Source organism: Peromyscus eremicus, chromosome 6 (genome assembly GCF_949786415.1).
Source record: "Peromyscus eremicus chromosome 6, PerEre_H2_v1, whole genome shotgun sequence".
In the NCBI taxonomy this organism is placed as follows: Eukaryota; Metazoa; Chordata; class Mammalia; order Rodentia; family Cricetidae; genus Peromyscus; species Peromyscus eremicus.
In genome coordinates, this window is record NC_081421.1 from 68,538,611 (window position 1) to 68,558,949 (window position 20,339).

General features: G+C 50.9%; 4 protein-coding genes across 6 annotated transcripts; 2 read left to right on the plus strand and 2 right to left on the minus strand.

The window, feature by feature from the left end:
- Positions 1–1,972: 1,972 nt before the first annotated feature.
- Positions 1,973–6,635, plus strand: Tmod4 (tropomodulin 4). Its single transcript, XM_059265824.1, has 10 exons — positions 1,973–2,093; positions 3,025–3,187; positions 3,526–3,682; positions 4,115–4,231; positions 4,715–4,804; positions 4,978–5,108; positions 5,191–5,298; positions 5,668–5,811; positions 6,017–6,161; positions 6,518–6,635. The coding sequence occupies exons 2-10, from the start codon at positions 3,065–3,067 to the stop codon at positions 6,538–6,540; spliced, it is 1,038 nt and encodes a 345-aa protein (XP_059121807.1). The 5' UTR covers positions 1,973–2,093; positions 3,025–3,064; the 3' UTR covers positions 6,541–6,635.
- Positions 6,346–10,136, minus strand: Scnm1 (sodium channel modifier 1). Of its 2 annotated transcripts, none has more exons than XM_059265826.1 (7): positions 9,950–10,136; positions 9,517–9,587; positions 9,203–9,291; positions 8,992–9,086; positions 8,801–8,889; positions 7,577–7,771; positions 6,346–7,307 (listed from the first exon to the last, which is right to left on the minus strand). In XM_059265826.1, the coding sequence occupies exons 1-7, from the start codon at positions 9,998–10,000 to the stop codon at positions 7,208–7,210; spliced, it is 690 nt and encodes a 229-aa protein (XP_059121809.1). In that variant the 5' UTR covers positions 10,001–10,136; the 3' UTR covers positions 6,346–7,207. The 2 variants fall into 2 exon arrangements, with proteins under 2 accessions (XP_059121809.1, XP_059121810.1); XM_059265827.1 differs by lacking the exon at positions 9,950–10,136 and adding an exon at positions 9,702–9,730.
- A 26-nt stretch (positions 10,137–10,162) lies between these two features.
- Positions 10,163–16,091, plus strand: Lysmd1 (LysM domain containing 1). 2 transcript variants are annotated; one of them, XM_059265829.1, is made up of 4 exons: positions 10,163–10,520; positions 10,731–11,093; positions 14,144–14,505; positions 14,881–16,091. In XM_059265829.1, the coding sequence occupies exons 2-4, from the start codon at positions 10,914–10,916 to the stop codon at positions 15,017–15,019; spliced, it is 681 nt and encodes a 226-aa protein (XP_059121812.1). In that variant the 5' UTR covers positions 10,163–10,520; positions 10,731–10,913; the 3' UTR covers positions 15,020–16,091. The 2 variants fall into 2 exon arrangements, with proteins under 2 accessions (XP_059121812.1, XP_059121811.1); XM_059265828.1 differs by having other exon boundaries at positions 10,163–11,093.
- Positions 16,069–18,979, minus strand: Tnfaip8l2 (TNF alpha induced protein 8 like 2). Its single transcript, XM_059265830.1, has 2 exons — positions 18,892–18,979; positions 16,069–17,096 (listed from the first exon to the last, which is right to left on the minus strand). Exon 2 carries the CDS (start codon positions 17,041–17,043, stop codon positions 16,489–16,491), a length of 555 nt encoding a protein of 184 aa, XP_059121813.1. The 5' UTR covers positions 17,044–17,096; positions 18,892–18,979; the 3' UTR covers positions 16,069–16,488.
- Positions 18,980–20,339: the final 1,360 nt, after the last annotated feature.

Sequence of the window (20,339 nt, forward strand, 5' to 3'; positions counted from 1 at the left end):
TAGCCCTAGCTGTCTTAGAACTCACTCTGTAGACCAGGCTGGCCTCAAACTCAGGAAGACCCACTGCCTCTGCCTCTTAAGTGCTGGCACTAAATACATGCGCCATGGCTACCCAACCCTCCCCCCCCTTTTTTTGAGACAGAGTGTCTTAGGGTTTCTGTTGCTGTGAAGAGACACCATGACCATAACTCTTATAAAGGAAAACATTTAATTGGGGTGGCTCGCTTATAGTTCAGAGGTTCAATCCATTATCATCATGGTGGGACATGCTCTGTGCAGACAGACACGGTGCTGAAGAAGTAGCTGAGAGTCCTACATCTTGCAGGGAACAGAAAGTGGTCTGAGTTTCCGACTGAGCAAAGTTTGAACATATATGAGATCTCAAAGGCACCTCCACAGTGACACATTCCTCCAAGACCATACTTACTCCAACAAAGCCATACCCCCTAATAGTGCCACTCCCTTTGAGGGCCATTTTCTTTCATGCAGTGGTGGCGCACGCCTTTAATACCAGCACTCGGGAGGCAGAGGCAGGCGGATCTCTGTGAATTCGAGGCCAGCCTGGCCTACAGAGCAAGATCCAGGAAAGGCGCAAAGCTACACAGAGAAACCCTGTCTCGAAATGCAAACAAAAAAGTGTGTGCCACCACTGCCTAGCCTTTTTCTTTTTTTTCTGTTTGTTTGTTTGTTTGTTTTTCAAGACAAGGTTTCTCTAAAATAGTTCTGGCTACTGTGGAACTCACTGTGTAGACCAGGTTGGCCTCGAACTCACAGAGATCTGCCACCCGAGTGCTGGGATTAAAGGCGTGCACTAGTACTGCTCGGCTTCTTTTCTTATTTGTTTAAACACAAGTTCTAACTAAATTGTCCAGGCTAATTTCAGACTCCTGGGCTCAAGCAGTCCTTCAGCCTCAGCCCTCCGAGTGCTAGGCCTAGAGGTGCAAAGCACTGTTCCTGCTTTGTCCTTTTTATTTATCTTTTAAGATTTATTTGTTACTTAATGTGAGTGCTCTGTCTTCTGGTATGTCTGCAGGACAGACGAGGGCGCCAGATCCCATTATAGATGGTACTGAGCCACCATGTGGTTGCTGGGAGTTGAACTTAGGACCTCTCTATTAGAGTAACCAGTGCTCTTAACAACAGCCATCTCTCCAGGCCGTTTTGTTCTTTTTTTTTATTGGCATATATTTATTATACAAAGTAATAGGCTTCATAAAGATGCTTTTATTCAAGCCTATCATATATTTTTATTATATTTACCTGAGTTGTCCATATTTAATCCTAAAGTATTTGTTCTTTGAACTAAAGTTAAATACCAAATCAAAATCCTTATATTGAGCGTGTGTATGTGTATGTGTGTACATACATGTGTCAGAGTGGTGTGCATGTGTAGAGGCCAACTGTGTCTTCTGTAATTCCACCTATTCCTTTGAGGCAGGGTCTCTTCCTGAACCTGGGGTCCTGCTTTCTAGGCTATTAGAAGCCAGCAAGCCCCCAGTGACCCTTCTGCCTTTGCCGCCCACAGGAGCTGGGGTTACAGGTATGTGTGAGATGACAGGCTTGTTTTGTGGGTGCAGGAAGGTTAACTCAGTCCTCACAGTTGCACAGCTCCCCGCCCCCTTTTAAAAAAACGTTCTGCTCTGCATCCTGTGTTGACTATGAACTCATTGTACAGTTCATGCTGCTCTCCATCTTGTCGCAGCCCTGCCTCAGCCTCCCCTGTGCGGGAAGACAGGTGGGAAGCTCTATGTCTGGCTACACTGACGGACCACCTTCATTCGGTGCTTTAAAGGGAACAGGTACCACACAGTAGGAGTCATCTGACTCTCCCCTGGAGGACTCTGCTTGTAGGAAAGGAGGTGTCATGGCTGATACTGGCCACTAGAGGCTCTCAGGGCTGGGCAAGGTATGGGGTCTGTGTATATGTGATCTCCCACCACTCCCCACCTGGCCAGAGCTAAAATAATAAAATGCTGAGCTCACTGTTCCCCGACTCTCCCCCGGCACCAGACTCCTCCTGCTGACCGGACAGTGCCCCAGTAGAACAGACGGACCAACTGACAAGGGGAGGTGAGAGGTGCCAATCAGGACTGGTAGGTGGGAAAAGCGGGGTCTTGTGGGTGAGGGCCTGGTGGGAGACGGAAAGAGTGGCCTAAGGAAAGCGAGCTGGTGTGTCTCTGCCTCTGTCACCGTGTCTGTCTCTGCCACTTCCCTGCCTTGACTCTGTACAGCCTGTGCTGTCCATGTGTCCCTTCAGGATCATCTTCCGTGTTAAGCGTGATGTGTACGTAGAGTGTGAGTGCATTGTTCACACTGTGAAAGATTGCAAGTTTAACCATCCCACTACCCCATGGAGAAGGCAGTCTTTGCCCAGTGCTCCAGTGTCACCTTTCTGGTGACAGATTGTGGGAACTGAATGCCTTCTGAGGCCATATTGCCCTGCCCCCAACCTGGAAGTGCCCCAGCTTCTAAGCCTTACTTTCCCTTACGATTTGGGATTTTAGCAAACACAAAAAGTGAGACCTTGGTCCTTTATGATAAAGGAGGAGATGAGGATGGCATAAGAGGCCACCGCTCCAACTCAGCCATGCTTCCTTGCTTACCCAGTTTTGAAAAAGGCCCGGGTAATGGGAAAGAGAGGAGGACTTTCCCTGAAGCTCTCTGCCACCCCCTCCCACCTTTCAATAGGAACTGGGCATGGAGTCAGCTGTGCTGGCAGGGCCTCCAGCAGCTGTGTTAGGGCAAGAGACACTGCCGGGTAACGTTGTAGGGGAGGGTGCTGCCAGACTTTCTCCATCACACAGCGGGCGGGCGGGCGGACAGCCCCAGCCTGGAGCCTAGACTCCCCGTCCAGAAGGGCTGGAAAGTGCAGGAACTGGCAGGGAAATTGTAACAACGAACAATCTAATCTCTCCATCCCAGGTAGACCCTGGCCTCTAAGGTACTTAGTTCCGTGTTCTAACCACGGCTGGACCTCTGTGTCCTCAGTGTCCATGCTTAACGACTTTTCCCATATCCCCCCAGGCTGTGAGTGTCACCCAGTGGGGTGGGGGAAGGGGCCACCATGTCATCATACCAGAAGGAGCTGGAGAAATACAGAGACATAGATGAAGATGAGATCCTAAGGACCTTGAGCCCTGAAGAGCTAGAACAGCTGGACTGTGAGCTACAAGAAATGGACCCCGAGGTAGGGTACCAGCACAGGGACTGGGGCATCCCTATATAGGTGGGAAGGAGTAGACACTGGGTGGCTGAGACCAGGGCCTGAGGTAGATAGGGTACCAGCACAGGGGTCAGGGCATCCCTGCACATGTGGGAAGGATAGTGGATGCTGGGTGGCTGAGACCAGGGCCTGAGGTAGATAGGGTATCAGCACAGGGGTCAGGGCATCCCTGCACATGTGGGAAGGATAGTGGATGCTGGGTGGCTGAGAACAGGGCTGCCAACAGGACCTGGAATCCCAGAAGGGTCAGGAAAAAGATGTCTGGAGAGTACCTGACTTGTTCCCCAAAACTCATCCCTAAGAACATGCTCCTGCCAGCTGGACTGAGACAACGTGACCAGACAAAGAAGAGTCCGACAGGACCATTAGACCGAGATGCCCTGTTGCAGTACCTGGAGCAACAGGCGCTAGAAGTCAAGGAGCGTGATGACTTGGTGCCCTTCACCGGCGAGAAGAAGGGTATGGGCACCCTAACATCTATGCCCTCCAGAAACCAAATGGCTGTTTCTTGCACCTCCCCGTCAGCTTTCCTCCCTGATTCTGGCATCTCTCTGTCAGAGACTCAGGTCCTAGACAGCTACATGCTAGTCTGTTCTCCAGTTTTTTTATTTTTTATTTTTTTATTTTTGAGATCTCAGTGTGTAGCCCAGGTTGGCCCTGAGCTAGCCAACCTACTAGCTCAGTTTGCCAAATGCTGACTGAGATTCCAGACACCTCACCAGCCTGTACTCTTCAGTTTTTCTGAGAGAGGAGAGGACAGGACTGAAGAATCCTGTGCTTATAGAGAATTCAGGGTTCGGTCTGAACCCACATGGAGAAGGAAAGGAGGGTGGAGGCTGCCACCTTGGAAGAAATTACCTCTACCTGAACTGTCCTTCATCTCTCTATCAGGGAAACCCTATATTCAGCCCAAGAGAGAAATCCCAGCACAGGAACAGATTACACTGGAGCCCGAGCTGGAGGAGGCACTGTCCCATGCTACAGATGCTGAAATGTGTGACATCGCAGGTGGGCAGCTGCAGGAAGCTGAGGAGGCTGGGAGGATGGGGCTTGTGGCATCTTTATCTTGACACAGAACTAGAAGGAAAGATCGGAGCCAGAACAGGACATCCAAGAAAGCCTCAGGCAGTGGGTTTTAACTTTTCTTACTTGTTTGCTTGTACACTGGTTCATTCTTTTTTTAATTTAATAAGTTAACATCTCAAGAGCAGCTTTCCAGGGATTGTGAAGGCAGATGAAAGTGGAGCTGTCTGGCTGAAGACGGCAGAGGATCTCTGCAGATGGTCCTTACCCTCCAGTGGCTCCTCCAGGGCCTTCCCTGAGCCCTCTCCTGCTTAGAAATCCCTCCATGGAAGGTCTATGGAGGAGACTCCTGGAGCTGAGGGAGGGTGAGAAACTCTGCAGGGGTGGAAGGTCAGGAGAGAGAGGCAGGAGGCAGGCTTGGGGCAGGCACCTTAACCCCGTCCGTGCCCCTCTGCTTACCCTCCCCAGCGATCCTGGGCATGTACACACTGATGAGCAACAAGCAGTACTACGATGCCATCTGCAGTGGAGAAATCTGCAACACCGAAGGCATTAGCAGTGAGTGTGCCGGGGAAGCGTGCCCACCCCCAGCCCCCAGAGCTCTGGGCAGGCAGGCCAGCAGCTAAGAGGCTGCAAGCGTGAGACATGGTGCATGAAGGCTTAGAGGGCTGATGGGAGAGATGATGAAGGGGGATATGCTGCGATTTTCTTTCTGCTCTTATCCCCACCAGGTGTGGTGCAGCCTGACAAGTACAAGCCAGTACCAGATGAACCCCCAAATCCCACAAACATCGAAGAGATGCTAAAGCGAGTTCGAAGCAATGACAAAGAACTGGAGGAAGTGAACCTCAACAACATACAGGTATTTGGCTCCCATCCCCAAATAGTAACAGGAGGAACTGTTGAGGCACGAGTCTTTAGTCCACCGTCCTGTGCCTCTTTAGGACATCCCCATACCTGTGCTAAGCGACTTATGCGACGCAATGAAGACTAATACCTACGTCCGGAGCTTCAGTCTGGTGGCCACAAAGAGTGGTGACCCCATCGCCAATGTAAGGCTGGCTGACATCCCAGTGCTCTTCCCATGCCCTGTCATGCACCCCTGGCAGGGGCTGTCTTTTGGGTCACACTAGGGGGTGCTGTTTCCATCATGCTTTCTATGGCAGCCCTCAGGGGTCCGGACCCTTACTCCTCTGGCTCACAATTCTGAAGTCCTGAAGGCGCCTCCCCCCAAAAAAAACAACCTTCTCCGACACCCTCAATCCCACCAGTAACCCTAATCTTCATGCTTTCACCAACTCCGCAATCTTGGCTCCTCCTGCCTCACAGCTCCTCAAGGAATCTCACAGAACTGTTTCCCTCCTTCTCCCATCCTGCCTCTCCTATGAAACTGTCCCCTAACACAAGTCTCTACCATGCAGGCGGTGGCTGACATGTTGCGTGAGAACCGTAGTCTCCAGAGCCTGAACATTGAATCCAACTTCATCAGCAGCACAGGGCTCATGGCTGTGCTGAAGGCAGTTCGGGAAAACGCCACGCTCACCGAGCTCCGTGTGGATAACCAGGTCAGCATCCCGTTCGGTCCCCAGGGCTTCATTCAGCTAACCCCCATTGAGCTCCCTCCCTGGGCAGCTTATGGTCTCAGCAACAGGGGAGCCAGGACTCTCTTCACCTGCTCTAGAGAAACAAGCCTCTCAACTTCCCAGAGGTCCACGGGCTGGGATGGTGAATGACCACCGTATCTGACAGCCTTTACCTCTCCACCCTCAGCGCCAGTGGCCTGGTGATGCAGTGGAGATGGAAATGGCCACTGTGCTAGAGCAGTGTCCCTCTATTGTCCGCTTCGGGTACCACTTTACACAACAAGGACCGCGAGCTCGGGCAGCCCAGGCCATGACCCGGAACAATGAACTGCGTACGTAACTGTAGACCCTGTGCAGAGGAGAGGGCAAGTGCTGAAATGGGCAGATATTCCTGAAGTGATAAATGCTTTCGGGGGAGGGGGAGGCTGGCAAACACACGTGGAGATGAGTGAGCTGGGAAATAGATGCGAAAGTCCTTCTTCCCCTAGTAGAGCAGGATGGAAGCTAGGCATGACGGTACCTCCAGAGACATGGTCCTTTTATTTTCCAGTGTGTATTTTGGATTTTGTTGTTAACATGGGACAGGCTCATCAGGTAGCATGAGGCAGCCACTCCTTAGGGGACGAGGAAGAGAAATATGCCCTTGCCAACAAGAGATAGAGCTGTGTTCACTGTTATCCCTTTACAGGTCGCCAGCAAAAGAAGAGATAGCGTCACCCTTCCTTTTACCAACAAGAGATGAGATCCCTGGACACATAAATCCTCATCTCTCTCCCCTTTCCTGTAAATAAAATCCCTTTTGTTCACGCTGCCTCTCCTTCCTTGGGTTGGGGTGGGAATCTTGGCGCTACCCCTCAAGGGTTACTGCCAATTCATCAAAGGATTATTTATACTCTAGGGATCAGCAGGCAGGGAGGTTCAGGTTACTAGGAGGAGGGGAGCTCTGTCCCTCGTGTTCCCCATAAATCTGCCAAAGGCTTTAGTCTCTTCACAGGGTACTTGGCCTCAGTTCTCTTTGCAGACAGAGGTGGCCAGAGCCCCTTACTGCCCAATCGCAGTCCACATGTGATCTGAAGAAAAAAAGACTTAGCGTGGAGGTGGGGAAGGAGTCGGACTACATGAAGGGCAGAGACCTCTTTCTGACAGACTTATTAATAGGGCACCGGGCTGAACGCAGCTGACGCTTGGCAAGGCTTTGGTAGAAAGTGGGGGAGGGGTCAGAAGTATGGGGAGCCATGTACATTGCAGGGAAGGAGTGGCCAGGCTGAGGACGAACAGATTTGAAATCCTAAGGTTGGACAAGGAACCCGAGTCGAGGATCATTAGGATCCCAGGCCCCACTCTAGTTTATTTGTGGAACAAATGGGGAGAGGGGTCATTAGTCCAAGGGGAGGTCAGGGGGTTCTTCCTCATCAGAGTCAAACTCAACATTTTCATCCTTTATCCATCGACCTTGTCCATCTGGGACCCATCCAGAGCTGGAAACATCAGAGAAAAGACAATTGGTCAGAGCAGTTTTATGAAAAGGTTCAGGGTGCTGAGTTCCATCCTCGGGACCCACAGGGTTGAAACAAAGGACCAACCCTATAAGTTACCCTCTGACTATCTCTGTAGTGTGTCCCTACATAAATAAATAAATGGAATAATAAAACTTCCTGGTGATAAGAGAAAAGCAATTGGATTGGTTTGAAAAAAGGCAAGTCAGGGAAAAATGAATCAACCAGAGGACCGTGATCAGCAGACTGACCTTCGGAGGGTAAGGTAATGATTCAGGACTCGTCGTTTTGTGGGGCTCATGGGTGCAGAGGCCAGGGGAGCTGACGACTCTTTGGCATGTGATCCTGCCCTAGGCTCAGGTTCCCGACTGATCTTTGCGCTCTGGAGTCCAACCTCTGGGGCTGGCAAAGGAGAACTGGAGACGGAGGGGGCAGGAGCTTCTGGTCTGGGCGGAAAAGAACCCAAGCCTGTCAAATGCAGTAAAGAAGAGCAGCAGCTACCCAGTGCCTCCCAAGCCCCAAGAGCAGTGCACTTTTCCTAAACTGAGTTCCTGAAGAAAAAAAATTTTTTTTCTTTTTTCTTTCTTTCTTTTTTTTTTTTTTTTTTTTTTTTTTTTGGTTTTTCGAGACAGGGTTTCTCTGTGTAGCTTTGCGCCTTTTCCTGGAACTCACTTGGTAGCCCAGGCTGGCCTCGAACTCACAGAGATCTGCCTGGCTCTGCCTCCCGAGTGCTGGGATTAAAGGCGTGCGCCACCAACGCCCGGCTTCTTTCTTTTTTTTTAAGAGATGGGGACAGGGTCTCACTATGTACTCATGGCTGACCTCTGTAGAAAAGGCTGTCGTCGAACTTACAGAGATTCACCTGCCTCCGCCTCCTGAGTTCTACACCCAGCTTGAGTTCCATAAGATCTTAAATATTCTATATATGAAAGATTTTGGAATGAGGAATTCAAATTCCTGAGTTTTTGTCTCAAGATTGTCCATAGCCAGGTATGGCAGTACACACCTTTAATATCACCACTTGAGGGGCAGAAGCAGACAGATCTCTGTGAGTTCGAGGCCACCCTGGTCTCAATAGCAGGGTTCCAGGACAGCCAGGGCTACAAAGTGATCCCCTCTCAATAAGAAACAAACAAAAAAGTGTATCACCATGCCCAGCTAATGTTACTATTTTTTTTTCCTCTGTAGTCTAGCTGGCCTGGAACTCGTTCTGTAGACTAGGCTGGCCTTGAACTCAGAGATCTATCTGCCTCTACCTCCTGAGTACTGGGATTAAAGGTGTGCACCACCACTGCCCACCTCAGTGTTACTCGTCTCCACTTCCTAAAATTTATTTTAAAATCACAAACTATCATTTCTTTAGACAACATCTCCACAAGATTGATATTTCTCAGAATACAATAGGAGAGCAAGAACTTTAGCGCCATCTATTCCCTTCTACCCTTTTCCACTTCTGGCTTTCCTAGCCCACAGACCTGTGCTTCCTCCGGCAGCAGCTGTTATAGTGGGGAGCCCTGTGCAGAGCACTCTGTGTGATCAATCGAGTCTGGGTTAGCAAAGGAGCCTGAGAATGGAGAGAAGAGACAGTCAGGGCTGTCAGGAGCAAAGGTCCCTTCCACGCTGCTGCATGCAGCCCTGCCTGAACAACAGCTGGCCGCTCTCTCACCTCCGCTTCGCTTGCTGTCTTCAACTCATTCTGCTGTCTTGGACTGTGCTCTGTTTCCTTGCCTGACTGCTTTTTGCCATAGAAAAGCTTCAGACCTGAGAAGAAAAGCAAAGGGAATGCAAAGCACAACCCCAGGTGGCTTGCCAAGACGTCGAGAGTTTATTCTCTATCATCCTTCCTCCTCACCCCACCCACCTTCTCCTCTACTTACTGGACAGATGCTTCTTGCCTGCACGGTGGGCGGTCAGCATGGCCAGGGTGTCCAGTACTGGTCGATGGGGGCAGATGGCACAGGCAAAGCTAGGGGAAAGAGAAGAGAAAGGATGATAAACCCGTGTGTGCTGGGAGAGCGGGAGGTCCAGGCGTTCCTGCTAGAGTAGGAGTTATCCCTGTCAAAGCACTCCGCCAACTCCCAATCTTCACTTCCCACCAAAGAATCCTATTATACTCCAGATCTCCGCAGTAACAAAAGCTGGTTGAGCCTCTGATCGCAAATCCCCAGGCTTGATCACTCTTCGCTCTCACCGTCCATCCCGCAGCATCAGCGCCTCATCTTCTGGGATGTAACTGGCCAGCAAGTCTCCGACTCTTCGTTTCTGCAGAGAGCAGGATAGGAGAAACGAATAAGTGGGACGGATGAAAATAACAGGGATAAAGAGTCAAATGGAACGGGGCCATGCAGATCATAGGGTAGAAGAAGGAGGCATCACCCAGATGTAGCAACAGGCGCTCTCGCTCTCGCTCTCTCTCTCTCTCTCTCTCTCTCTCTCTCTCTCTGTGTCTGGTTTTTCGAGACAGGGTTTCTTTGTGCAGCCTTGGCTGTCATAGAACTAGCTGTGTAGACCAGGCTGGCCTCGAGCCTCGAACTCGCAGAGATCCACCTGCTTCTGCCTCCCAAGTGCTGGGATTAAAGGCCTGTGCCACCACCGCCCGTGGGCAGATTCTTACTAGGGCTTACTTTGAGCACATTGAGCTGACTCCAGTCGTCCCCTTCCCTCTTGAAAGACATCGCGACTGTGACTCCCAGAAAAGATAAATTCTCCTACGCCGACTTCGCCTCTCCTTCAGGCCACCGTAGGAAGAGTAGGTTATCGCCTTCCCTGCTTCCGGTCTTTTTCCGGTTGAGTCTGTACTTCCGGGAATGCGGTTCCACGCATGCACCGCGCGAGCCGGAAGACCCGCCTCCAGCGCCCTGAGGGGGCCTGCATTTCCTCTGACGCCCTGAGGACGCTGTGCCTCTTGGGAAATGAAGTCTTCTAGTTATTTATTTTTTTTTTATTTTTCAAAGCGCTTACCGCTCACCTGAATACAGGCCCTCTAATCTCGAAGAAGTCAGGTGTTTGGAGACCAGGAACCTGTATGTGGAGCCCGAGTCTCCGGGTGGGACCCTTCTGACGGGAGCGAGGCATCGGGGAGCTCAGTGGACTGTACCCTGCAAACTCTCAGCGTCCACAGCCACTACCGACCTAGGGTGGGCCTGATTTGGAGCAGAGAGGCTGTGGGGGCTCCTGGCGTCCCGGCTGCTGGAGGTGGGGACATACTGAGGGAAGAGTGTTGATGAGGGTGTCTAGGGTTCAAAGGTCAGAGATCAGGCTTGCAAGGAGTTGGGGAGGGGGCGTCGAAAGTCGAGGAGGTCAGCGACTGACAACTCAGGGGAGATATTTGTGGGTAAGGGGCTTGGGGGAGGAGAAATGTAACCAGCTTGGCAGCCGCCTTAGGGTACGGACTGTGACCCCCAGCTCGGTACGCAGCAGCAAGAGGAGGAGGAGGACTGATGTAGTCTCTCGAGAGCGGGGAGACTGAAGAGAGACGTGAAAAGGAATTCCCGGAGTATCTGTCTGTTCCTTGGGTTCGGCCCTCACGGTTGGTCACTTAGCCGGGCTTTCCACAGTTGTGACCCTCGATCTTGGCATCCTGAGGAGATGGCTTCTCCCTCTAGACAGCCTCCACTCGGGGGGTCAGGGCTGCTGCACGGGAGCCGTACTCGTTCTTACGGAAGCCTGGTACAATCATCCTGCTCCCCAGTGAGGGAAAGACGCCTGGAGCATCAGCTGGAGCCTGGAGACACCCTGGCTGGACTAGCACTCAGATACGGGGTGACGGTGAGTCTTCCAGGGATTGGGGTGTGATGACCATTAGGAGAGATTTAGTCCCCAGGAGAAAGTGGGTGGCCCGCTAAGCAGCCTTCCCTGACATTATATTAATTTATTGTGGTCTGCTTCTCTTTCTTATGTTGTTTTCATGTCTCAGTGTACACTATCGAATTGGGACACATCTGCCCTACTCTCCCAGTGGGAGGAGCGGCTACTGTGGACCGGGTTGGACGAGGGAGGAGGGCTTATAGCCTTAACCTATTTGGACCATGTGTCCCTATCAATTTGAGACCTAAGACTGATAACCACTTTGATCAAGGTCAAATAACTTGAGTATCAGAGTACGGTTTCAGATCGGCCTGTCTGACTCCAAAGCCCCTACTATTAGCCACACAGAAAACAATTGAGAGAGACGAAACATTTACAGCAACAAGTCAGGAAGAGCTGAGTTAGTAGAGTTCCTAAAGTGTCTGTTTCTAGTTCTTATTTCTGCTCTAGGGCTGGGCTTTCTTTCCAAAGGCATACATCAAGTCTTTCTGGCCACACCTAGGAGAAGTTTGATGGGCATAAAAATTAAAGTTGTGGCCTTCCCCTCTAAATCCTCATTTACCACAAACAAACAGATGTTGACTCTAGACAAATTTCCACCCTTGCTGTACTTAAAGCGTTACAGTAACCCTTCCTGGAGCTAAAGCGTAAGTGTCTATTGGTGTGCTAGAGTAATTGAGGTTCTCCTGAGAAATGGAGAGGAGACAGTGGCTATGTGAAGGATATCCACAAGGGGTAGGAAATCAGGAACTATTCATTTCTGTTTGGAAGCAGAGTCGGGTAGCTGATGGCTTTTTGAGGGGAGGGGGAGGGTGGATTTTCTGGTCAGTATGTCAGTAGCCTAAGCTGGTCTGGAACTTACAGTATTCTTGTATTATGAGAGCTGAGTTGAGGAGTATGAGCACAGCACCATCACTGTGGGCCTTGAAGACTTAGGAACTATTCTCTGTGTTCCCTTCTACAAATCTGTTTTTTTTTTTTTAAGATTTATTTATTTGTTATGTATACAGTGTTCTGCCTGCACACCAGAAGAGGGCAGATGGTTATGAGCCACCATGTGGTTGCTGGGAATTGAACTCAGGACCTCTGGAAGAACAGCCAGCAGTCAGTGCTCTTAACCACTGAGCCATCTCTCCAGCCCCTACAAAGCTGTTTAACCCAGACGTTTATCTCCTTGTCTTCCAGCAGTCCACAGGCTCTTTAAGAGCAGAAATAGTTTTCTTTCAACTTTCTGTCTCTAAATTCTGGCATAGTCTCAATTACATGGAAGTTTAAAAGATGTCTGAAAGCTGCCTGGCATGGTGGTGCACGCCTTTAATCCCAGCACGGGAGGCAGAGGCAGGCGGATCTCTGTGAGTTCGAGGCCAGCCTGGGCTACAAAGTGCGTTTCTGGACATAGAGAAACTCTGTCTCGAAGGGGGAAAAAAATGTCTGAAAGCCAAGCCAAGCCAGCGTGCCTGGGCAGAGGGGTTCAGAGTTTCAGACCAGGTTCAATATAACAAGACCAAGGAGGCTGGTGAGTTGAAGGATAGTTCAGTGGTAGAATGCAGAAGGGAGACAAGGCTAGACACTTCCTGTGGGGGCTAAATAGAGAGAGTCCTTGAATCCCCATTTGCTTAGCCAATGATGAGCCATAGGAAGTTGCTAAGCCAGCTAGAGGGTTAATCAGATTTATTTTTCTAGATTTCAAGAGAAAGATATGTGGGCATCAAGGAGGAAGAGCAGTTAAACTGAATGATTAACCCAGATGAGAAATAGTGAGTGTGGTGTTAGTGGACAAGAATGTGAGGTCACATGTGAGATTTTCATTTATTTATTAACTAATTGTTGGAGATCTGCTGGGGAGCCAACCTCAGGCTTTGTACATGCTAGGCAAGCACTGTACCATGGAGCTACAACTATAACCCACCCAGATTTATTTATTTTATTATTAACTGGGGTCTCACAATGTAGCTTGCTTGGCTTCACACTCAGAAATCCACCTGCCTCTTCTTTCCAAGTGCTGAGATTAAAGATGTGCCCTATCACTGGGTGGTGGTGGTGTATGCCTTTGATCTCAGCACTAAGGAGGCAGAGGCAGGGGGATCTCTGAGTTCAAGGCCAGCCTGGTCTATACAGCAAGTTCTAGGACAGCCAGGGCTACACAGAGAAACCCTGTCCCAAAAAAACCGGGAGGTAGGGGTGTGTACACTACTATACCTAGCTCAGCTTTGTTATTTTATTTTAAAATTATTTTTAGTGTCTTGCTTGCATGCATATCTGTGTGCTATGGGGGTGCCTAGTGCCCATGGAAGTCAGGAACCAAGAACTAGAATTACAGATGGTTGTGAACCACTATGTGGTTACTGGGAATCGAACCCTCTTTTGCAAGAGCAGCAGGTGCTCTTAACCATCTCTCCAGGCCCTCAGCTTTCATTATTAAGACTTTAAATACTACTAACCTGTTTTGTTTTGTTTGAGACAAAGTCTCAGGGAACCCAAGCTAGCCTCAAACTCATGTAACCAAAAATGACCTTGAACTCAAGGTCTTCCTGCCTCTCCCTCCAGAGAGCTGGGATTATTTGCTTATGCTTGGTAGCTTTTAAATAAATGAAAGTGTTGTAGGTTGTTTTTCCTTTTGTTTTTTGCCTCAATAATTTTTTATAAATGTGACGGTGTCCTAAAACTAGGAAATATGAAAAACTGTAAAAACTATAGAACGAGATTAACATCAGCCCTGTGTAGTTGAGCTAGTTTGTTATGAAGTCAAATACAGTTGTACAATTACTTACAAAGTTTGAGCTGGTGGCCTAGGAAGGCGCTCAGCTGGTAACCAGCGGCCTCTGGCCTCCACCCAAGTGCACATGTCCCCACCACACACACCAGTAAGAAAAGTCTGAGATACTAAGCCAGGCTTGTTTTGATTAGCCCTACACAGTAAAAAAAGAAGACAAAAAGCTTTCGATGCTGTATAAGATTGGTAGAGTTTACTGCCAGTCATTAATTTGGGGTGATTTTTTTTTTTTTTTAAGATGGAACAGATTAAGCGTACAAACCGCCTTTATACTAACGACTCCATCTTCCTGAAGAAAACTCTCTACATCCCCATCCTGACAGAGCCCAGAGACCTGTTTAATGGTTTGGATTCTGAGGAGGAAAATGACGGAGAGGAAGAGGGACAACCAAGTAAGGATGATGTTGGCTCACACTCAGTGAGGAGGAGGAATCAAGAGTCAGGTTCAGGCCGGGCCAATGGTGAAACCCTCCCGCCTCACCAGGAAACCTCCACACCCATCCATGACCTTTCTGCCTCTGATTTCCTGAAGAAGCTGGACTCACAGATCAGCCTGTCGAAGAAGGCTGCTACCCAGAAGCTGAGGAAGGGGGAAAGTGGGTGAGTCTGCAGCTCTTCTGAGTCCTTGCGTAGACCCTTTTCTTTTAGCAATCACAAACTGATGAGTAACCAAAGGGCCCGAAAGGCCAGAGGATAGCTTTTCCCCCAAATGGTTCCCAAGACCGTGAGCAGAGCCGGTGGCAGCTGGAATGGGGTGAGGCGGTGGGAAAATAGGTTCTGTGGGTTCTCTGTTCCACCGTTCTCTCTAATGTGAGAACTCTGCAGCCGTGTTAAGACAAAGTGGTTTTTCCAGAACTATTGAGACTCCATCCGCCTCAGGAGACCGAGGAGGCAGCCGCCCTGCACCTTTTCGTTTGGTCCTCTCTCAGGCTCTTGCCTCAATCTGTTGCTCTTTCTTCCTTCCCTCGCCTGCAGGGTCCTTGAGGAGGGTGTGGGTCTCCACCTCAGCTCCCCTAGAATGCAGCAGCGAGCAGTCCTTGGTCCTGTGCCACTGACCCGGACCTCTCGGACCCAGACATTGCGGGATCAGGAGGATGAAATCTTCAAGCTCTGATGTCTGCAGAACTGGTGGGAGAACATGATGTTGAAGGAGGAGCTGAGTGCAAGAGGAGTCTGAGGTGAGGCTCAAAAGCAGAGCTTCCCAGCCTGCCTCACTCCTCTCCGGCCATCTTGCCCAGCCTCTTTGTCAAGATTTCCTCAGCTGGGGACACTTTTGGCAAGAGTAGGGATGGGAACATAACTTTTCCCCGTTCTTGGGTTGAATCTAGAGTTCTCCTTTAGATTCAAAGCTGTTTTATATCCCGGCTGTCCCTTTCACCGTTTCCTGGGTTAGGGCAGGGAAGCAGGGAACGCCCTCCCCCATCTCTAACGATGTTCCCTAATTTATTTGGTGCTATATTGAAGTAATATTTATTTGCTATATCTAACTCCTTTCTCCTCTTAACTGAAAAAATGTGATTTCTGTCTCACTGAAGAGAGGGAAGCCCAGAGCAGTGAGAGGGCTGGCTGCTTACCTTTCCCAGCTCCCTAGCCGAGCATGTTACTGAGGCCAAGAGAGCCAGTGACAGTCACCACAGAACCCTGGGCAGCGCTGAGTCCTTTCCCCACTCAAGGTGAAGGAAAGGAGCTGGTCATCCCTGCGCAATTCCTCGTGACTCCGTCCGACTCTCGGCTCTGAGAAGAGCGGTGGGGTAGGGTACTGCCTGAGCTCTCCAGTCCACCACTTCCCTCTTCTTCCCGCTCCTCTGCTTGGCCGGTGGTGGGGCTAGGGGGTGGAAGAGGATGCCTTGGGGTTCAGAGGAGGCAGGTACGGAACACAGCCCCCGCCTGCCTATGCCTTGTCCTCACTTCGTGTTTATCTGTGACCTGTAGCCCTGATCTGCAGTAGCCCTGATCTGCAGTACGGTTTGTCTTTTGTTCCTGAAGCTGAAGAAGTAGGGCATGGTAGCTCAGTGCTCCTGGAGTCGGCCTGGCTCCCATTCAGGAATAGGGAACGGCGAGATGAATGTTGTTTCTCAACCCCTCCTCTATGTCAAACCTGAGTACGGAGCTGGAGAGATTAAACAGTGAGCCCTGTACATGTTTTAGTGGTTTTATTTCCCCTGTGTCTCCCCTCCCCCGGCCCCTTCTAGAACTCTGGAGCCCAGCCTCCGGTATGTGTCCAGCTCTAGGAGATCTAGGAGGCTTCCGCCGGCCACCTTCCTGCTGCTGGCCTCCAGTGCCCCCTTCCTTGGGTTTGTGGAGGAGGAGGATCCCTTTTCGGGCAGTTCTCCTGGGAGCAGCAGACCCGAGTTTCACTTCATCTTCCTCAATCAGCTGTTTCCTTTGCTGACCCTGGATGGGAGAGCCGCCTCACTCAGCTCAGCATGCTTTTTCTCCGCCAGCTGTTTGGGGGTGGGGGTGACCTCGTGTCAACGTCACTCTTGGGAGAGAATGAAGCCAGGGGACTGAGAAGCATTTGTGCAGGGTTAGAAAGCCCAGTCAGTCATTTTGCCAAAGTCCAGTGCGCTGGGCTCGAGGGCGTCAGAGCTTCCCTTCATCCAGCAGCTTCCGGAGCCCGTCACAGATCTTGCCAAGGTGCTGAGTGAAGTCAGGCCCATAGAGGGCAGCGAGCAGGTCAGGGTCGGAGTAGTGATCAAACACGTGTCTGATGCGGTCATGTGACTTGGGGGTGAGGTGGTGCTCCACCAGCTCCAAGAGAACGTCCCTGCACTCGGTGAGCAGGCCTGCTAGCACAGCAGCCTCGAAGGTGAAGTCCACCTCCCCGAAGCTGAGTGCCGTCATGGCGCCCTGCCGCAGCTTCTGGCGGAAGCGTGTAGCCAGAGCCAGCTCCCCGGGACTAAAGCAGCCGCTGCGGTGCAGCACGGCCACCTTGACGGCCACCTTGATCAAGTCTTTGATCACCCGCTGTGCCTTGGGCCGGCTGTGCGTGAACTCTTTGGACACACGGTAAAGCTCATCCAGCACCTCGCTACTGGTCTCGTCGATAAAGAGATGAGCCACGGACCGACCGGCCATTTTACTCAGTAGCTTCTTCTCGGCTTGTAGTGCCAGACTCTTTGAGCTGAAGGACTCCATGGTACCTGGGGAGGTGGGTGTGTGGTCAGTGACTGGAAGGGGCCGCAGGCTTCCTTGGAGAAAGAGAGAGAAACGGCTTTTCCCATTTTCATTGCCTGGCTGCTTTGTCCTCCCTCTGCCCTGGGCCCCCCATCCTGTAAGCCCTGCTTCTGCTTTTTCCCTTACTGCTGTAAACTAAGACGTGTGCGTCTCCAAAACGGCACAGAGGAGCAGGGAGAGCCGTGGCTGGAGGAGTGTGGGTATAACCGGAGTCTCAGAGCAGGGAACTGCTGCCACCGATGGAGGGCCTAGTGCCCATTTGGCAGGGAATTCGAACAGACACCAGTTTTGGACACTAACTGTATATCCTGCATCCATGGAAACATAGGCATTACCCTCGTGTTTCCAGGCTTGAGATCAAAAGCCCATGTCAGCTGGGGTACCAAGGAGCCTAAAAAGAAGTGGGACATATATGGGTTGGTCTCCAGATTCCCAATAAGAACACTTGGTGCTGGGCTGTGGTGGCTTTAGTCCCAGCACCTGGGAGGCAGAGGCAGGTGGATCTCTGTGAGTTCGAGGCCAGCGGGAGCTGTTAAACAGCGACACCCTGACTCAAAAAAAAAAAAAACAAACAAACAAACAAAGAAAAAGCTCCGTAAGGGCGATAGTCCTGTTTTACAATGAGAAATCTCCAGGCCAAGAGAACTCTTTTTTCTTTTTGAGATGGGGTTTCTCCGTGTAGTCCTGGATGTCCTGGAACTCACTCTGTACAGCAGGCCTACCTCTGCCTCCCAAGTGCTGGGATTACAGGCGTGTACCAGCAAGGCTAAGAGAACTTAAGCTACTTGTCCCAGTAAATGATGAAAACAGGTTTCCTGGAGCTGGAAAGGTGGCTTGACTCACACACTCACAGACGACTCACCATCGCCTATAACTCCAGCCCCCGGGGGCCCCAACACCTCTGACCTCCACAGCCACACACGCACACGTACATAATTTAAAATAACCAAAAGAAATCATAGAACAATAAAGATTAGGCTGCCAGTTAAATAATCCCTCCCAAAGCCCCTTCTAACAAGGAGTGGTGCAGATGAGGTCGCGGCCAGCTGGGGAAGGCTGGGCAGCCACAGTGGGGTCTGGGCCGAGGCCCTTCTGGTGGTGTAGCCTGGGCTAAGTCCAGGGCCCCCTCACCATGGTCCTCCACCGTGCTTCTGCTTGTTTGCGTCTTACTTCCCTCTCCCCTGCTCTGCAGGATGTGGCTGTGACCGCAATGGGGAGCAGCCTCACCCTCTCCCCCAAATGAAAACGGGAGTCTGAAGAGGCACGGGGGGAGAGCCAGGGGGCCTTCTCCCCCAGCTGAATCACTCCACTAGGAACCTGCAACCCTGATTTGTTACTGGCCTGCCCTGGACTTGGTCGGACTGTCCTCCCCAGTGGGTCTGATTGCTCCATATGAGCCGTCCTGCCTTCCTGGCTCTCCATTGCCCCTGTTGCCATCTCCAGTTAGGTCCCCGGCCCCCTCAAGGTCTCTCTGTCACTTGCCTTCTGTTTCTAGCCTCTTCGTCATCCCCATGAACCTCTGGCCGGGATAAGCTTTCACTTCGCATCACTGTACCGCCATGTCCGAAGATACCTCTGACACACCCCATTGCCTGCCTCCGTCCCTCAGCTCTACGCTCAGCCCTCATCCCAAGCCAGGTCTCTCTTTCAGATACGCCTTGCCCCAGCCACTAAAATGGTTGGTTCTTGTGAGGCCCCAAGATTTCTACAAGTGAAAGTTTCACAGTGCAGAAAGGTAAGGGTAAATGGGTGGGAATATCTGTCACTGTCACCCAAAAACCTGCCCTTCTGTCACAGACAGTCTCTCACCTGCTGGGTGCTGGGTGCTGGGTGCCGGGTGTCAGTCTTGCCTTGGATGTTCCTGAGAGCTAACAGAATGGAGAAGCTCCTAAGTAAGAGGCCCTTTGGTCTAGCCCCACCCCAAGCCCCGCCCACCTACTCTCAACCTCCGGTTCATCACCACTGTCATCAAGGAGGCCTGTGTCCCAAGAGCAACCTAGAAATAAGACAAAGGTCAAAAGGAATGGCATTCCGTAGGAAGCACCAGCTCTGAGGCGGGAAGGGCCGACTGCGCGCCCTCCACCCGAGTGGCCGCTTCTTTCCTGCTGTCTAATATTCTTGTGGTACTGAGAACAATGCAGAGTCCAGGTTTTTAAGGTGGGAGTCCATGAAGGGAGTGCTGAAGACCATCGAGGGCTGCAGTAGAACAGCATTCTCACAGCATCTTCAGGCCTGGGCAGGTAAGACTGGCATGGACTGCCCTGGCCTTCAGTACCGGCAGGAGGCAGGTGCCAAGGTTAAGGCGGCTGAGCCATATGTGACCAGCAGGTGTCAGCATCGAACTGAAACACTAGAGGACCAAGTCCAGAGCGTAGGAGCTGTTAGAGGGCCTGAAAAAAGAGAGCCGTCTCCAGCGAGGCAGAAGCATTTGCTATTAAGATTCTAGCAGTGGGCACAGGCCTTTAATCCCAGCACTCAGGAAGCAAAGGCAGGGGGATCTCTGTGAGTTCGAGGCCAGCCTGGTCTACAGAGGTAGTTCTAGGACAACCAAGGTTACACAAAGAAACTCTGTCTTATTAAAAAAAAAAAAAAAAAAAAGATTCTAGCAGTGGATGCACACGCCTTTAATCCCAGCAGCACTCAGGAGGCAAAGGCAGGTGGATCTCTGAGTTCCAGGTTAGCCTGGTCTACAGAAACCCTGTCTGTAGAAACATCTGCCTGCTGAGTGCTGGGATTAAAGGCATTCACCATCACTGCCCAACCAGCCTGTTTTCTTATAGCACCCAGGGCCACCAGCCCAGGTGCTCACAGTGAGCTGGGCCCTCCCATATCAACCATCAACCAAAAATTGCACCACATCTGGGTGTGGTGGCGTACACCTTAGGGCCCAGCACTAGGGAGGCAAAGGAAAGCAGATCTCTGTGAGTTCAAGGCCAGCCTTGTCTACATAGTAAGTTCTAGGCCAGCCAGGGCTGCATAATGATAGTGAGAACCTATCTTAATGTTTTTTGTTTGTTTGTTTGTTTGTTTTTTAAAGACAGGGTTTCTCTGTGTAGCCCTAGCTGCCCTGGAACTCACTCTGTAGACCAGCCTGGGCTCGAACTCAGAGATCTGCCTGCCTCTGCTCCTGAGTACTGGGATTAAAGGTGTGTACTACCACCCCTGGCCAAAACTTTTTATTCTTTTTTTTTTTAAATATTTATTTAATTTTATTTTATGTGCATTGGTATGAATGTGTGGGATCTCCTGGAACTGAA